Source organism: Leucoraja erinacea, chromosome 31, assembly GCF_028641065.1.
Source record: "Leucoraja erinacea ecotype New England chromosome 31, Leri_hhj_1, whole genome shotgun sequence".
Classification (NCBI taxonomy): Eukaryota; Metazoa; Chordata; class Chondrichthyes; order Rajiformes; family Rajidae; genus Leucoraja; species Leucoraja erinaceus.
The window spans coordinates 27,244,781-27,262,593 of record NC_073407.1 but is presented as its reverse complement, the minus strand read 5'-3'; the positions used below and the strand labels follow the sequence as shown (position 1 = coordinate 27,262,593).

General features: G+C 46.2%; 1 protein-coding gene across 2 annotated transcripts; it reads left to right on the top strand.

Moving 5' to 3' along the window:
• Nucleotides 1-863: 863 nt before the first annotated feature.
• Nucleotides 864-17,769, top strand: LOC129712155 (WD repeat-containing protein 31-like). 2 transcript variants are annotated; one of them, XM_055660388.1, is made up of 10 exons: nt 864-940; nt 5,735-5,895; nt 6,005-6,134; nt 6,607-6,681; nt 7,734-7,878; nt 8,445-8,545; nt 11,538-11,605; nt 13,259-13,400; nt 14,592-14,754; nt 17,447-17,769. In XM_055660388.1, the coding sequence occupies exons 2-10, from the start codon at nt 5,849-5,851 to the stop codon at nt 17,605-17,607; spliced, it is 1,032 nt and encodes a 343-aa protein (XP_055516363.1). In that variant the 5' UTR covers nt 864-940; nt 5,735-5,848; the 3' UTR covers nt 17,608-17,769. The 2 variants fall into 2 exon arrangements, with proteins under 2 accessions (XP_055516363.1, XP_055516360.1); XM_055660385.1 differs by lacking the exon at nt 864-940 and adding an exon at nt 3,921-4,068.
• Nucleotides 17,770-17,813: the final 44 nt, after the last annotated feature.

Genomic DNA, 17,813 nt, shown 5'->3' with positions numbered 1-17,813 from the left:
CTGGAGAAAAGGAATGGGTGATGATTCGGGTCATGACCATTCTTGAGACTGGGTGTGAGGGGAAAGAGGGATTAGATATGTGGAAGGGAAAGGTGTGAAAATGACATAAAAGCAGACGATGATCAAGGAAATGTGGAATGGATCATTGTTAGCCCATCATTAGTCCACAAGCAGATGAGCAAATAATACAAATGTAGGGCAGGAATTGGATGATGATTTTAAATGGTAAGAGGAAGAGGACAATGTATTTTTACAGCATGGATATGCAAAAGATCGGAGGCAACAAATTGAACTAGAAAAATATTTGTGCACCAGCACCAATATGAGGCGAGGTAGTTTGTAGGAAGGAACTGCAGATGCTGGTTTAAACCAAAGATGCTGGAGTAACTCAGCGGGACAGGCAGCATCTCTGGAGAGAAGGAATGGGTGATGTTTTGGGTCGAGACCCTTCAGACTGAGGTGAGGTTGGCACAGTTACATAGTTCCAGCAGTACAGGCGTACTAAGATTGAGTCAATATTATGGTGGTGGCAAACCTTACAGGGAAAACAGAACAAATAAAACTAAGGAGTTGGACACTTCCTATAGAAATTAGTGTTGGTAATAAAATGCCTTTTAGGAAAATGTGGGTCTAGACACAATCTTAGGAAAATCTTAAATATCTATTTTAAATCATTCGGGATTAATATCCAGAAAGTCAGTGCTGATTACTGTCTAAACTACTTGTGTTTTTGTTCTCTCATGAATTTAATATATAATATTGGAAGTATTTGAGTTGGCTGTGCATCTTTGTCTCAGCTCCTGGAACACAGCAACTACCTGGGCGCGGTGGGGAGGAGATAGACTGACGCACCGGAAGCAGTGGGGTGGGACAGGTTAGAGGGAGGGACCCCCTTGGTTACCGGAGCGGCGTTGCCAGGTGCGAGCAAGAGGGAACACAGGTAAATGTAGAGAGAGGAGGGACAGGTGAATGTAGAGAGAGGGGGGGACAGGTGAATGTAGAGAGAGGGGGGGGGGACAGGTGAATGTAGAGAGAGGGGGGACAGGTGAATGTAGAGAGAGAGAGGGGGGACAGGTGAATGTAGAGAGAGAGAGGGGGACAGGTGAATGTAGAGAGAGGGGGGACAGGTGAATGTAGAGAGGGGGGGGACAGGTGAATGCAGAGAGAGGGGGACAGGTGAATGCAGAGAGAGAGAGGGGGGGGACAGGTAAATGTAGAGAGAGGGGGGGACAGGTGAATGTAGAGAGAGGGGGGGGACAGGTAAATGTAGAGAGAGGGGGACAGGTGAATGCAGAGAGAGGGGGGGGACAGGTAAATGTAGAGAGGGGGGGACAGGTGAAGGCAGAGAGAGGGGGGACAGGTAAATGTAGAGAGAGGGGACAGGTGAATGTAGAGAGAGGGGGGGGACAGGTGAATGTAGAGAGAGAGGGGGGACAGGTGAATGCAGAGAGAGGGGGACAGGTGAATGCAGAGAGAGGGGGGACAGGTGAATGCAGAGAGAGGGGGACAGGTGAATGCAGAGAGAGGGGGGACAGGTAAATGTAGAGAGAGAGGGGACAGGTGAATGTAGAGAGAGGGGGGGACAGGTGAATGTAGAGAGAGGGGGGGACAGGTGAATGCAGAGAGAGGGGGGGACAGGTGAATGCAGAGAGAGGGGGGACAGGTAAATGTAGAGAGAGGGGACAGGTGAATGTAGAGAGAGGGGGGGGACAGGTGAATGCAGAGAGAGGGGGGGACAGGTGAATGCAGAGAGAGGGGGGGACAGGTGAATGTAGAGAGAGGGGGGGGGACAGGTGAATGTAGAGAGAGGGGGACAGGTGAATGTAGAGAGAGGGGGGGACAGGTGAATGTAGAGAGAGGGGGGGGACAGGTGAATGTAGAGAGAGGGGGACAGGTGAATGTAGAGAGAGGGGGGGGACAGGTGAATGTAGAGAGAGGGGGGCAGGTAAATGTAGAGAGAGGGGGGGGGGACAGGTGAATGTAGAGAGAGGGGGACAGGTGAATGTAGAGAGTGGGGGGGCAGGTAAATGTAGAGAGAGGGGGGGACAGGTGAATGTAGAGAGAGGGGGGGACAGGTACATGTAGAGAGGGGGGGACAGGGGACATGTAGAGAGGGGGGACAGGTGAATGTAGAGAGGGGGGACAGGTGAATGTAGAGAGAGGGGGGACAGGTGAATGTAGAGAGGGGGGACAGGTGAATGTAGAGAGGGGGGGACAGGTGAATGTAGAGACAGGTAATGTAGAGAGAGGGGGGGGGGACAGGTGAATGCAGAGAGAGGGGGGACAGGTGAATGCAGAGAGAGGGGGGACAGGTAAATGTAGAGAGAGGGGACAGGTGAATGTAGAGAGAGGGGGGGACAGGTGAATGCAGAGAGAGGGGGGGACAGGTGAATGCAGAGAGGGGGCAGGTGAATGTAGAGAGGGGGGGGGGACAGGTGAATGCAGAGAGAGGGGGGGGACAGGTAAATGTAGAGAGAGGGGACAGGTGAATGTAGAGAGGGGGGACAGGTGAATGTAGAGAGGGGGGGGCAGGTGAATGTAGAGAGAGGGGGGACAGGTGAATGTAGAGAGAGGGGGGGGGACAGGTGAATGTAGAGAGAGGGGGGGGCAGGTGAATGCAGAGAGGGGGGGACAGGTGAATGTAGAGAGAGGGGGGGGACAGGTGAATGTAGAGAGAGAGGGGGACAGGTGAATGTAGAGAGAGAGGGGGGGCAGGTGAATGTAGAGAGAGAGGGGGACAGGTGAATGTAGAGAGAGGGGGGGACAGGTGAATGCAGAGAGGGGGGGACAGGTAAATGTAGAGAGAGAGGGGGACAGGTGAATGTAGAGAGAGAGGGGGGACAGGTGAATGTAGAGAGAGAGGGGGACAGGTGAATGTAGAGAGAGAGGGGGGCAGGTGAATGCAGAGAGAGGGGGACAGGTAAATGTAGAGAGAGGGGGGGGACAGGTAAATGTAGAGAGAGAGAGAGGGGGGCAGGTAAATGTAGACAGAGGGGGGGACAGGTGAATGCAGAGAGGGGGGGGGACAGGTAAATGTAGAGAGAGAGGGGGACAGGTGAATGTAGAGAGAGAGGGGGCAGGTGAATGCAGAGAGAGGGGGACAGGTAAATGTAGAGAGAGGGGGGGGACAGGTGAATGTAGAGAGAGAGGGGGACAGGTGAATGCAGAGAGAGGGGGACAGGTAAATGTAGAGAGAGGGGGGGACAGGTAAATGTAGAGAGAGAGAGGGGGGACAGGTAAATGCAGAGAGAGAGGGGGGGACAGGTGAATGTAGAGAGAGAGGGGGCAGGTGAATGCAGAGAGAGGGGGACAGGTAAATGTAGAGAGAGGGGGGGGACAGGTAAATGTAGAGAGAGAGAGAGGGGGCAGGTAAATGTAGACAGAGGGGGGGACAGGTGAATGCAGAGAGGGGGGGACAGGTAAATGTAGAGAGAGGGGGGGACAGGTAAATGTAGAGAGAGAGAGAGAGAGAGGGGCAGGTGAATGCAGAGAGGGGGGGACAGGTAAATGCAGAGAGAGAGAGGGGGACAGGTAAATGTAGAGAGAGAGAGAGGGGGACAGGTGAATGCAGAGAGGGGGGGACAGGTAAATGCAGAGAGAGAGAGGGGGACAGGTAAATGTAGAGAGAGAGAGGGGGCAGGTGAATGCAGAGAGAGGGGGGGACAGGTAAATGCAGAGAGAGAGGGGGGACAGGTAAATGTAGTGAGAGATAGGGGGACAGGTGAATGCAGAGAGAGGGGGGGACAGGTAAATGTAGACAGAGGGGGACAGGTAAATGTAGACAGAGGGGGACAGGTAAATGTAGACAGAGGGGGACAGGTAAATGTAGACAGAGGGGGACAGGTAAATGCAGAGAGGGGGGACAGGTAAATGCATGTGGAAAAATAGAGTGGAGACTGGAGAGGTGACAGGGATTGTAATGAAGCAATTATTCGAGAGGAAATAAATACATAAACAGGACGCAGCCAGTTCACCATGAACAGAGTAAATGGCCTTGACCATTGCTAAGCAAGATGAGAGCTCAGTGGTGTCATGTGTTTGACCAAGTGGCCACAGATCTCAGATCAGGTATGTCTTTGAGATTGTCCATCATCATTTAGCCAGTGAGCAGTCCCAACACAACGCACTGAATGATGTTGGTCCATGCAAATTTTTGCTTGCAATGACACACATTTCTTAGAAAGCAGAAGACTTGCTTTTGTAGACATTCTCCCACGGTTCACCAGTCTGACAGCAAAACACAGCATCTGAGTCCACATTCAATTACTTCTTCAGCCTAATAAACTTGCACTAGTCTCCAAATACAGTTCATGGAAAATATAATGTTAAAATTGCTATGCTTTCCTTACTTCAACTGGATTATGAAATTTCTGTACAATCTCCCTCTTGTGGTCCTGAAAATATAACAAGGTCTATCCATAGATGCTGCCTCACCCGCTGAGTTTCTCCAGCATTTTTTGTCTAGCCATGTACAAGTCTGTTTCTTAAATGTTGGGATAGTCCCTGCCTCAATTAGCTCCTCTGGCAGCTTGTTCTATCCAGTATTTTTGTCCACTTTATATTTATAGAGTTTATATATTCTGGAGTCACTCATGGACTTTGTGTTTTTTGCACAAGAGAGTTCATCAGCCAGTTTCACTCCCTATGTAAGAAGCATTATCAGGATATTGGCACATTACATCAAATTTGCTCCCATATGTGGCTGAGTTTTATGTTTCTGGATTAATTAAAATAAATAAGGCTCAACTAACTTAACAGCACTCCACACAGTCTTGATTCTACAATATGTTACCAATTCTCAATACCTAGTCCAATAGTAGAAACAAAGAACTGCAGATGCTGGTTTATACACAAAGGGACACAACGTACTGGAGTAACTCAGTAGTTCAGGCAGCATCTCTGGAGAACATGGATAGGTGATAGGTACCACCATGTTGTGACCTAATCCAATAATCCACAGGATTAGGATTTTATCAGTGCCGGGCTGGCAGATTCTCCACACTAATGGATCTTATTTCTATTATTACATTCACCCATTATAACCTTTGTTTTGTAAATAATACATTATGTTGTAATACATTTCCTTGTAACTAGGTAAGTTTAAAGGGAGCATGGGTAGTTGGACCCTGTTCAGTTTGATGCAAGCCAGGGAAGTGGTCTCCCAGTATGTTGAATGCGAGTGCAGGAACACTAGCTCCAGTAGGTGGATGGGCGTGTGGAAAGCCAGGCCCTAAATGTCAGAGGGTGATGAGTTCATTGTGTCTTCACAGAATGTTGTGAAGGCCCAGTCAGTGGATATTTTTAAGGCAGAGATAGATAGATTCTTGATTAACACAGGTGTCAGGGGTTATGGGGTTAAGAGGGGAAGATAGATCAGCGATAATTGAATGGTGGTGTAGACTCGATGGGCTGAATGGCCTAATTCTGCTCCTATCACATGAACATGGGAGCGGTGCCCTGGTGAGTAGGAAGGGAACACATAACCTGGTAAACAGGTGAACAAAAATACCCAACTATTGGGGTTTCTAAATGTTCTGATACGGGATTGTCCAAGGTGAACTGTGTATGAGTTATGGGATAGTTCAATTAAATGTTCCTTCCCTTTGAAATATCTCTGACACCTAGTTATGCCAAATTCTGCTCCAATCCCTTATGAAATTACAACTTTAAAACTTTCACTTAATTGGTTCTTTAATGTGATTTTTTAACTCGACATGATTATCTCTTCTCATAGGGTCTGAGCATCACCATGTATCTATGAATAGTGCGGTTAACTACAGCTGATGCCATGTCTACAAGTAAGCCATCCACCTGACTATTAGATGATTCCAGTCGATGCTTTGTTGCCATGGGGAAACTGCAAAGTAAGCAGAAACGCAACATATCACGATACAGGTACAGTGAGAGTTCAGAGACCACTGAGCTTAAACAGCAATGAACAAATCTGTCATCACTCTGCATTTACAAGCCGTTTGCTTTCTACTAGAATTGTACTTTTTTCCAGGATTGATGGGCATGCAGGCCACAGTTCCTCCACGCAAAGTGTGCAGCAATACAGCCCGGCACATAACGATGCCGTTACATCGATAACGTCCCTCACATCTGAACAATGCGTGTCCGGTGGAAAGGACAAGGTGAGACTTTTATCTTCCGAGAGGGAAGAATTGGAGAGAAAGAGTTTTAGCATCACCATTTTACACCATTGTGCACCAATGTTATGATAGATTTGTGGTATTACATCAGCCTGTGGGAAATATGTCATTATGCTCGAAAGAGAACAGAGGATCTATGAGGACGTTGCCGGGACTCTAGGGCCTGAGCTCCAGCGAGAGGATGAGCAGGCTATGACTTTATATCTTGGAGTGCAGGAAGCTAAGGGGTGATCGTATAAAATGTATATAAAATGTCACCCATTTCTTCTCTGTCCCACTGCGTTAGGGTTTTTGTGTCTATCTTCCAGCTTATTTAATGTTTTACATGTGATTTCCAACAGCACCACTGTTATGGCAGCTGCATTGTACATGTGCAAGTATTTGCAGATATTTAAGTACTAACTTAGTTCCATGGTGGAGTCACTGGAGATGTTCTCACCTTTCTGTTTTATAGACAGTGGTCATATATAACTGGAAGTCTGGTGGTGTACAGCAGAAATTCCTGGGGCATGAACGTGATGTCACCAAGGTAAGAATAATGTATTGGCAGTGTTCTAACTAATCTTGATGCACTAGCAGAGAACTGAAGGTCGGCCACAAACTATTATCTCAGGCTAGGTTTTAATGTCCAGGATTTAACTTGCACATTGGTAATAGATTGGTGCAGAGGTTTCATTATGTATTTTGTTCTGATGTATGGTTCTCAAAATGATGTAGAACCAAGGAACTGCAAATGCTGGTTTACCAAGGAAAGACACCAAATCAGCAGATCAGGCAGCATCAGAACATGAATAGATGGGACCCATCTTCACCTGCTGCTGAGTGAGAGGAGGGAGTGAAATAGCAGTTTAGTTTAGAGATACATGGCTCTTTGGTCCACTGAGTCCACGCCGACCAGCGATCATCGTACATTTTGCCAACTTCTAAACATTTTTCCCTATTTTCATTTCCATTTAACATTTTGCACCATGAACTGAAAAAAAATTCCCAGTGTCATCTTGTAGCGGATAATTGTGACTAAGTTTTTTTAGTTGCCTCTGATCTCCTGGTCTGAGCTCCTGTCAGCGGTGAAATGATTCTCAATCTAAACTTATAAATGGAATTAACTTATAAAACAGTGTTCTTCACTTTCGCATAGTCAGTTTAGTTTAGAGATACAACGCGGAAACAGGCCTGCCGGCCCACTGAGTCTGCACCGACCGGTGATCCTTGCAGATTAACACTACTCTACACACACTACAAACTCCGTACAGACAAACATAGATATCAACGTTAAGATTTGAGCACCTGGCCTGAGGGAATTGTATTACAGTGGTGTGGAGTTGCAGAGATGGAGATGACAGGTGAGAATGTGGTCAGGTCCAAACTAATGCTTGTGGCTTGTCTTTGCATTTGCACCTGTATACGGTGTGTGTGAAACAGCCACATAGTGTGATATTCTCTAAGGTGTCTGGGGCTATTTCCAGCTATTCACTGGAGGATTAAGGGGAAGAGTGGTTGGTGAATGGGTGGTAGTTTGAAACTCATTCCTGCATTGAAATGATGACCTACATGTGGATATTTTAAATCGTTTCATTTCAGGTAACGTGCATCTTTCAATCAAATAGAATCTTCAGTGCTTCACGTGATAAAACTGCCCTGATGTGGGACGTGAAGGGTAAAGATGGACCATTGCAGGAGTTTACTGGCCATGAACTGGGAGTGACAGGCCTAGCTGTGAGCCCAGGTTTGGATACTGGAAGCTATCACTCTCTGTAACACATTAGAATTTATATTCTGTCGTGAGGGTAGTTGCTATAATATATTGAAGTAGGGCAGAGTGAAATCATGCATTTCGTATAAAGAGAGAAAGGGCCACACTGGGATTGAATGCAAAACTAGGAGGTTTTGCCTTAGTGTGACCATATCTGGAGCACTGCATACCGTGTAGGAAGGAACTGCACATTCTGGTTTAAACCGAAGATAGACACAAAGAGCTGGAGTAACTCAGTGGGTCGGACAGCATCTCTGGAGAAAATAAATTGGTGATGTTTTGGATCAAGTTGCAGAATGGACAACATGCATTGAAAGAGGCAGGAAGAGAAGGATACCATTTATTTCTGTGAGCTATCTCATGTATATATAATTACTATTATTAATAAATAATGTTGTTAACAGATGTTTTATCTCTTACTGACTCTGTTCTGCGGCCATAACTGAAAAGGCATCGAACTTTCTTTGTGGCAATACTTGATTTATGCTGCAGAATTATTTTTTTTGTGTGTCACAGTTTTGTTTTATTTCCTTTTCCAGGTGACTTCCAATTGTGTACGGGCTCCCGGGATAACTCCTTGCGTATCTGGGATGTACAAACTGGAATCTGTCTACAAAAATCTTCAATTTCCAGGAATCTGGTACGACTGATGAACAACTATTGATGGGGGGGTTTTCCCCAGTGTATATGATTGCAATGTTGAGAACATACAAGCTGTCTCATGTTTCTGATGACTTGTCTAATAAATGTGGAAGGTGTACAGATTAGAGGACATGGGTTTAATCAAGAACCAGATGACATGGTTTAAAGTGAAGAGGGAAAGATTTAATAAGAATCTGAGGGGTAACGTTTTCTACACAAAGGGTGGTGGGTGTATGGAACAAACTGCCAGAGGAGGTAGTTGAGACGGGGACTATTGCAGTGTTTAAGAAACAATTACACAGGTACATGGATAGGACAGGTTTGGAGGGATATGGAGCAAATGCAGGCAGGTGTGACTAGTGTAGTTGGTCGGTGTGGGCAAGTTGGGCCGAAGGGCCTGTTTTCACGCTGTATCACTCTATGACTCTGTCACATGGCACCTGAGACCAGCTGTGCTCTCCCTAAATGTCTGCCACTGCTAGGCCTTTCTTCCATCTACAGTACACGTCAGAAGCATGTGGAATTAATAGCCTTCACTTGCAAAAGGCACCGCAACATTCAGGACAAAGCAGCCCATCAACAGGAGGCACTAGTATTCACCCTCTCCACCATCAGTGCACAGTGGCTGTGCTATGCACCATCTCTAAGATGCACTGCAGTGATTTGCCCAGATACTACCACCACACCTGTCGAACCTGCAACCTCTATTGACTACCTGCAGCTCCCCCTCAAAGTCGTGTGACATCCTGATTTGGAAAAGTAATGTTGGTCCTTAATCATTGATGGGGTCAAAATGTTGGAACTCCCTGCTGAACAACAGAAATCCTGAGGTTATGAAAGGTGCAACATTTTATTTTTATGTTTCCGACTTTGTTATGACAATTATTATTTTTCTTTGCTCTACATAACTTTATTAACATGCAAAGGGTTTGAAGTTGCAGTGCACCAGTAAGGGTGAGCTAGGTAGTTGCAGGGAGCTAGCGACAAGTGATGTGCCTTCCCAACACAAGCTTCTGTTTAGCTTGGGAGCAATGCACAAAGAAAGTCACCAGCTGATATGAAGGTGAAACCAGGGGTTGGGATCAGCAATGATTTATTTATGGGAGAGGAACCGTGAGGACAAATATAATTGTCACCTGGTAAAGATCCCAGAACAGCTTGACAAAGGTAAGACCTAGACTTACCAATGATGAACATCTCCAGACAACATGGTCTAAATTCTCCCCCAATGGCCCAAAAAGAGCAATGCAAGAAGATTCATGTGTAATCGGAGCAGAATTAGGCCATTCGGCCCCATCAAGTCTACTCTGCCATTCAATCATGGCTGATCCATCTTTCCGTCTCAACCCCATTCTCCTGCCTTCTTCCCATAATCTTTAATGCCAATCAGTCACCATGTGTACGACTAGTGCATGTGCCTTTAACATAGTGACCTCACCACCCTTAACCACTCCCCTTATTAGGTGTATAATTGCATGTTCCCTCCCTGGGGTCTCGCTCTCTAGCTCCAGTGACAGACCACGTACAGCTAGTATAGCAAATATGTGAACAGTTAATAAAAGCTACAGTTAAGACAATGTGTTGTTGAGACTTCTTTACATGGTGTCAGAAGTGGGATTCGAACCCACGCCTCCAGTCGGAGACCAGAGGAGGTGGCGAGCTTCGCACCCGGTCAGGCAGGCTGGTCAAGCCGCCTGTTCGCTACGGGGATTTTGTTTAGCTCTGTAATCATTGTATGCCTGCTTATAGCGCATGAGACGTGGTCGCCCTGTCACTGTTATATTGCTTTGTTCCAAGAGGAAGGATGTAGATGGCTAGTGCATGTGCCTTTAACATAGTGACCTCACCACCCTTAACCACTCCCCTTATTAGGTGTATAATTGCATGTTCCCTCCCTGGGGTCTCGCTCACCTCTTTCAGGATGCCCTTGGAGACCATGTTCAGTAACGCAGACTTCACCTTGTCCTTCATGGCGAAGGAGACGCGGTGTGGCGGGCGGACCACAGGCTCAATGCTGGAGTCGACAGCAATCTTGTAGCAGCTGGGCAGCTTGCCCAGCCTGTCGTCGAAGCGATCAGGGTATTCACGTAGGGGGTCCATGAGGGTCTGCACCTGATGGATGTCGTGATGAAAGGAGACCAAACCGAGGTCCTGCCGCCCCTGTTTCCCGGCCAGATCGTCCGGATGCAGACTGCCTCTGGCCACTACAAGCTCGCCACGGTGGTCGGTGATGCCGGCTCACCGTGGTCTTACTTGGTGGACCACGACGGGGTCATCTACCGCCGTTCCCGCCAGCATCTGCTGCTCGTTAACGAGCCCCGACCTCCGCCTGCTGCCCCCTTCTCCCCTCCCTTGTCTGTTTCCGCTCCTGCCGTTCCGCAGATGCCCAGATCCCTCCCTTCGCCGTTGATTAAGCCCCCGTCTCCGCCTCCCAGCCCTCGTTCTCCCTCTACCCCGCCGGCGGGTGGGTCTTCTCCTGCCTCTTCTCCCCCTGTATCCCCGGTTCGCTCGCCTGCCCCGGCCCCGGCTGCTCTTGTTCCTGCAGGGGGAGGAGGTGGCGAGCTTCGCACCCGGTCAGGCAGGCTGGTCAAGCCGCCTGTTCGCTACGGGGATTTTGTTTAGCTCTGTAATCATTGTATGCCTGCTTGTAGCGCATGAGACGTGGTCGCCCTGTCACTGTTATATTGCTTTGTTCCAAGAGGAAGGATGTAGATGGCTAGTGCATGTGCCTTTAACATAGTGACCTCACCACCCTTAACCACTCCCCTTATTAGGTGTATAATTGCATGTTCCCTCCCTGGGGTCTCTCTCTCTAGCTCCAGTGACAGACCACGTACAGCTAGTATAGCAAATATGTGAACAGTTAATAAAAGCTACAGTTAAGACAATGTGTTGTTGAGACTTCTTTACAGTGTACGACTGCTACAGTCACAAGACCTATTACTGTTTGATTATGTGGCAGCATTGATTAATTGATGTGGCTTTTATAGGTGACACATATCTGCTGGATCCCCACAGAATCACTGGTCATTCAGACTTCAGAGGATAAGATGATCAGGTAGGTAAACCATGGTCCACTTCAACCAGTAGGAACCAATATTCAGTAAGAATCATTAATCAAGTGGGCACGATGGTGCAGCTGTAGTGTTGCTGCATTACAGCGCTTTCAGTGACAGAGACCCGGGTTTAATCCTAATTACGGGTGCCGTCTGTACGAAGTTTGTACATTCTCCCCGTGACCACGTGGGCTTTCTCTGAAATCTTCTATCAGTTCCCTCCCACACTCCAGATTCACTGAACACCTGCGCTCACTCCGCCTGGACCTACTTGATCTCCTGGTTGCCCTTTCCCATTCCCACACAGACTTTTCTGACCTAGGCCTCCTCCATTGTCAGAGTGAGGCCCAGCGCAAATTGGAGGAACAGCACCTCATATTTCGCTTGGGCAGCTTACACCCCAGCGGTACTGGCTTCAGTTGTCTTGTTGAGTCTCATTGTCTGTAACCTGTTCTCACCTAGACCACAGCTAACAGTGGCCTGTTTCCTTTATCATTGTTACTTATTTGCATATCTTTCACTCATTTGTTCCATATCTCTCTACATCACCGTCTATATCTCTCGTTTCCCTTTCCCCTGTCTCTCAGTCTGAAGAAGGGTCTCGACCCGAAACGTCACCTATTCCTTTTCTCCAGAAATGCTGCCTGACCCGCTGAGTTACTCCAGCTTTGTGTGTCTATCTTTGGAATCCGTCAACATCTCTCCGCTAAGCAGTTTGGGCATGATAGCAGTTACATAGATCCTGTTCGGTTGAGCATAGCAGCTCACCCAGCACAACATAGAAACATAGAAATTAGGTGCAAGAGTAGGCCATTCGGCCCTTCGAGCCTGCACCGCCATTCAATATGATCATGGCTGATCATTCAACTCAGTATCCCGTACCTGCCTTCTCTCCATACCCCCTGATCCCCTTAGCCACAAGGGCCACATCTAACTCCCTCTTAAATATAGCCAATGAACTGGCCTCAACTACCCTCTGTGGCAGAGAGTTCCAGAGATTCACCACTCTCTGTGTGAAAAAAGTTCTTCTCATCTCGGTTTTAAAGGATTTCCCCCTTATCCTTAAGTGTCTATGGTCCACCGCAAAGAGAAGAGACTGGTTCACCGGCTGATATCTTTCAGTACAATTGCATCTTCTGTCTTTGAATACACATATGTCAATGTCCTGAATTTATCAGCATTTACAGATTAAATGTCGTCGGTTTGCTGTGGAGCTGCTAGCATTTGTCAGCAAGAATCAGCCTCGGGTTTAGTTTGTGTGCTAAGTTCTTATAATTTTAATAGTCACGTTAGTTTAGCCTCGACTACTGTTGGCTCTGTTTCGCAGCTATTGGAGTTTCGTTCCTGTTTCAGATATATAAATAACTTTGTATTTTTGATTTAATCACAGTGAAATGCATCATTGTCCTTTGTCAATACATTTGCTTAATATTTCAAAAATGTTATTATGCAACCATTTTTGAAAAAATATGCAAATAATGCCACAAACTAGAAGTATTTAGGAAACTGAGTTTCCTGTTCATTTCTGTCGCTGAGAGCACAGTTTGATGTTGATATACAGAATAGGGAATTAGGATCTAAAAAATATATATTTGTTAAACTACAATTATTAACCAGCACTATCTGTACTCCTGTTATTTGTGTTCTGCTTGCAGGATCTGGGATGTTCGTGAGCTCCAGGTGACCCATACCTTCCCCATGAAGCAGTACATACAGACACACTGTGACACCAGTCCTGATGGGCGATATTGCATCACCTGTAGCAACGGTTTTGGAGGCGAGGGATGTGAGGCCACAGTATGTCATCACCATTTTAGCCCAGATAAAAAAATGTATCTATCACTTTAAGTTTTACATTTTTTTTAGTTTTAGAGATAAAGCACAGAAACAGACCCTTCGGCCCACCGAGTCCGTACCGACCAGAGATCCCCGCACATTTACACTAGCCTACACACACTAGGGACAATTAACACATACACCAAGCCAATTAACCTACTAACCAGTTCGGCTTTCGAGTGTGGGAGGCAACCGAAGATCTGGGAGAAACCCACGCGGTCACGGGGAGAACGTACAAACTCCTTACAGGCAGCACCCGTAGTTAGAATCGAACCTGGGTCTCTGGCGCTGTAAAGCAGCAACTCTACCGCTGTGCCGCCCATTTAGACTTTGTCCTGCCCCACCTCACTTCCAGCTTTCTTCCCCCCCCCCTCCCCCTGCAATCACTGAAAACCCGAAACACTGCCTCCAGAGATGATCTCCAGAGATGCTGCCTGACCCACTGAGTTACTCCAGCACTTTGTCTTTTTTGTAAACCGGCATCTGCAGTTCCTCATTTCAACATTTCATTACTTTAGTGATTTAATCTCGGCTCTCTCTGCACCACTGCCACATTTGTGAATATAATCCAATCAGTATGTCACCTCTCTCCTTTTTCCATCAAAAATGCACCCCATCATAATTATCTGTAGTGCATTACATTTGCCAATAACAAGTTTATTAGTGTTGTGTTTTGGTGCTTTCTTCCTTTCATAATCACCCCTATCTCCACCCCAGTTTGATTTCATTCTCAAATTCTGAAATAATATTTTATAATATAAGAGTAAAATAAATCAAAGTAAGAGTAAACATAGAAACATAGAAATTAGGTGCAGGAGTAGGCCATTTACCTCTCGTCCTTATTCAGCAATTCTATAAGATCACGCCCGGGCGGGGAGAGGGAGAGGGAGAGGGAGGAGGTGCTAGGGAGGACCTTCTGTCCCCACCCTTCCTGCCAGAAACTCTTCATTTTACCTACAAAACAGATTGTAACCAAGTTATCAATTACCTGATAGTGCAGGAAGTGTTTTGGATTAAAAAAAAGATGATTAAGCTGCTAGATAATATCCAACAAGTCATTACAGTACAAGACTCACTAGTATCAGCCACAACATCGAGTCCAGTTGATTACTATTATGATCACTAATCACTCAGCTTCCCTCTCTCTTACAGCTATGGGATTTAAGGCAGGCAAAACTTAAGGTGTGCGAATATAAGGGACATCTTCAGAGTACTGCAGCCTGCATCTTTCTCCCAAGTGGGACTTCTTCATTCCCTTTGGTTGCAACCTCTGCACATGACTGTACTGTGAGGATCTGGAATCGCGACACTGCAGGTATTGTCCTTGTGCTGAATGCCACACTTGGAGTTATTTGAATCTAGTTTTAGTCTACCTCTTCTCCCTCGGCTGCACGGCAACCTAAAATCTGGAGTCCATGCAATCTGGGATTCTTCACTAAAGTTTGAGAGATGACCACTCAAATGATAAAGGAATTGATAGGACTTGGTGGGCCGAAGGACCTGTTGCCACGCTGTATCTCTAAACTAAACTAAATTAAACTAAATTGGAAAAGAGTGGAGGGATGGATAGGACAAAGGACATTTTTGTGTCGGGGTTAATGGAGACAATTAGTTGTGATTACATGTCTGTGTGTTATGCGTTACTCAGAGCAGGGCCATGGGAAATGGCCAGCAGGGCAAATGGAGAGGATGAGGGGGGACCTCCTTGAAACTTACTGAATAATGAAAGGCTTAGATAGAGTGGATGTGGAGAGGATGTTTCCACTAGTGGGAGAATCTAGGACGAGGTTAAAGCCTCAGTATTAAACGATGTTCCTTTTGGAAGGAGATGAGGAGGAATTTCTTCAATCAGAGCTGGTGAATCTGTGGAATTCTTTGTCACAGACAGCTGTGGAGGCCATAAGTCAATGGATATTTTTAACACCGAGATGGATTCTTGATTAGTGCGGGTGTCAGGGGTTATGGGGAGAAGGCATGAGAATGGGGTTAGGAGGGAGAGATAGATCAGCCATGATTGAATGGCGGATCAGCCTTGATGGGCCGAATGGCCTAATTCTGCTATTATTTATGACCCTATGAGAGAGAAGAACTGTGCTAATATCATAGATTGAGGACTAAGAGCATATCTGGCTTGTTCTGATATTGATAGAATGTGAATCACACAGTTCTTGAGTAACTCAGTGGGTCAGTCTGCATCTCTGGAGGATACAGACAGGTGACATTTCAGTTCTTCAGACTGATTGTAATAGAGGGGGGTAGAAAGCTCAGTAACTGATGGGGCGGGACAAAGCCTGACAAGTGGCAGGAGGGAACTGCAGATACTGGTTTAAACCCAAGATGAACACAAAGGGTCTCGAACCGAAATGTCACCCATTCCTTCTCTCCAGATGCTGCCTGTCCCGCTGAGTTACTCCTGCATTTTGTATCTAACCTGGCAGGTGGCAGGTGGACACGGGTGAGACGGGTTTGATTTGCAGATGGGTGTACAAAGATTAGATGTGAAGAGCAGACAAAAAGGAGACACAGAGACACAGGAGGGAAAAGGAATGAAAGTGGAGTGGAATGTAAAAAGTAGAAATGTAAATGTTAAAAATCGCACTGACATAATTTGTTGAAGAAAGTGCCCGGTTGAATTTCCAAAATGTTGATATTCAGCCCAAAAACAAACGTAATCATGCCTCACCCTTGAAAAATGGAGAATTAATTGAAGCAACTCTGCCTGACTGAATTCCTAGACTTGTCTATTTTAGTGATATCAATTGATGATTAATATTTACCAGAACGCTACCCTGTTCTTCTTTGAAACAATGCATTACTTTATTTTAAATTCTCCAACCTAGAGAGCAGTTGGCGTATCAGCTTATTGTCTTAACCAAAAGGTGGCACTGTTAAAACATTCAAAAGATTAGTCGCTAGTCATCAGAGGCATTGTCTCTGTTTTTCCATTTATCTGGGACATTTATTCAATTCAATTCAATTCAATTCAACTTTAATGTCATCGCACAAATACAAGTATCAGTACAACGAAATGCAGTTTTGCGTCAGTCCGTAGTAGTTGTGCATAAAGAAATAAAAAAAATAGAAAGAGAGAAGATACAGAATAATAAAAAAATACAGAATAATTAAACAATGGGGACTGAGCTTTGGGATTAGCTTTAGGATACCTGAAATCCTAGAAGATGTTCACTTTAAATACAAGCTGCTTGCCTTTATAACTGAGCTTGGACATGTTAACATTCCCAGACGCTGCCCGTGCATGTATCTTCATATGTGTTTCCAAAGATGCAGCCTGATAACAGTGGATCAATGGAGATCCTGGTCACCAACTCTATAACTGAGAGTTTCACCTCCTTTACCAGTGCCCCAGTGTCAGATTTATATGCCGGGCGCTCCTGGGCAAGAGTTTAATTTACACTAGTCTGCTCTCAGCATATTTTGGTCAGAGATGAGTCATACAGTGTGGAAACTGACCCATCGGCCCAACGTACCCATGCTGACCCAGACTCTCCATCTATGCTAGTCCCACCTGCCCTTGTTTGGCCCATATTTCTGTTCCTCCAGTTTGCATGTGGCCTCACCGTGGCAATGGAGGAATCACAGGACAGAAAGGGTGGTCTGGAAATGTGTTTTACTCATTATTACTCCTCATAGTTGCTTTCCCCAGGGGCACAGGCATGATTAGCAATCACCCAGAGAGTGTGGGAAGCCCGAACACTTCATTCATTTTGTAAGAGAGGAAGGTTTTTTTTTAAAGCATGCAATGAAGATTACATTGATTCCAACATAGAAACATAGAGAATAGGTTCAGGAGGAGGCCATTCGAGCCAGCACCGCCATTTAATATGATCATGGCTGATCATTCAAAATCAGTGCCCCATTCCTGCTTTCTCCCCATAATCCTTTGATATCGTTAGCCACAAGAGCTAAGTCTCACCCTGATGTTAGTAAAGGGGGTGAGAGGATGGTAGTCGGGTACATTGACTGAGTGTTTTATGTCTTCACTGTAGTGTGTGTTGGCTCGCTCTGCCTGGATGGGGCCGGCACTCTGACATCGTTGGTCTCTAGTGATGCTGCTAGCCTCCTGTGTGGCAGCTTTAACACAGGAATTCACTGTCTCCAGCTGACCCATTGGAACGGCTGCAGCCTGAGAGAGGTGGCCAGGTTCTGAGCAAGGTGGGGATGCCACCTTCCTTTGTGGGAGGCCCTCAGCAGAATGGACGGCAGTGGATCGATCACAAGCGGAGACTGGAGCTGACACTTCAACACTGAAGATAGACACAAAAATCTGGAGTAACTCAGTGTGACAAGCCGCATCTCTGGAGACAAAGAATGGGTGAGACCCTTCGTTAGAGTTCTTCTCCAGCATTCTGTGTC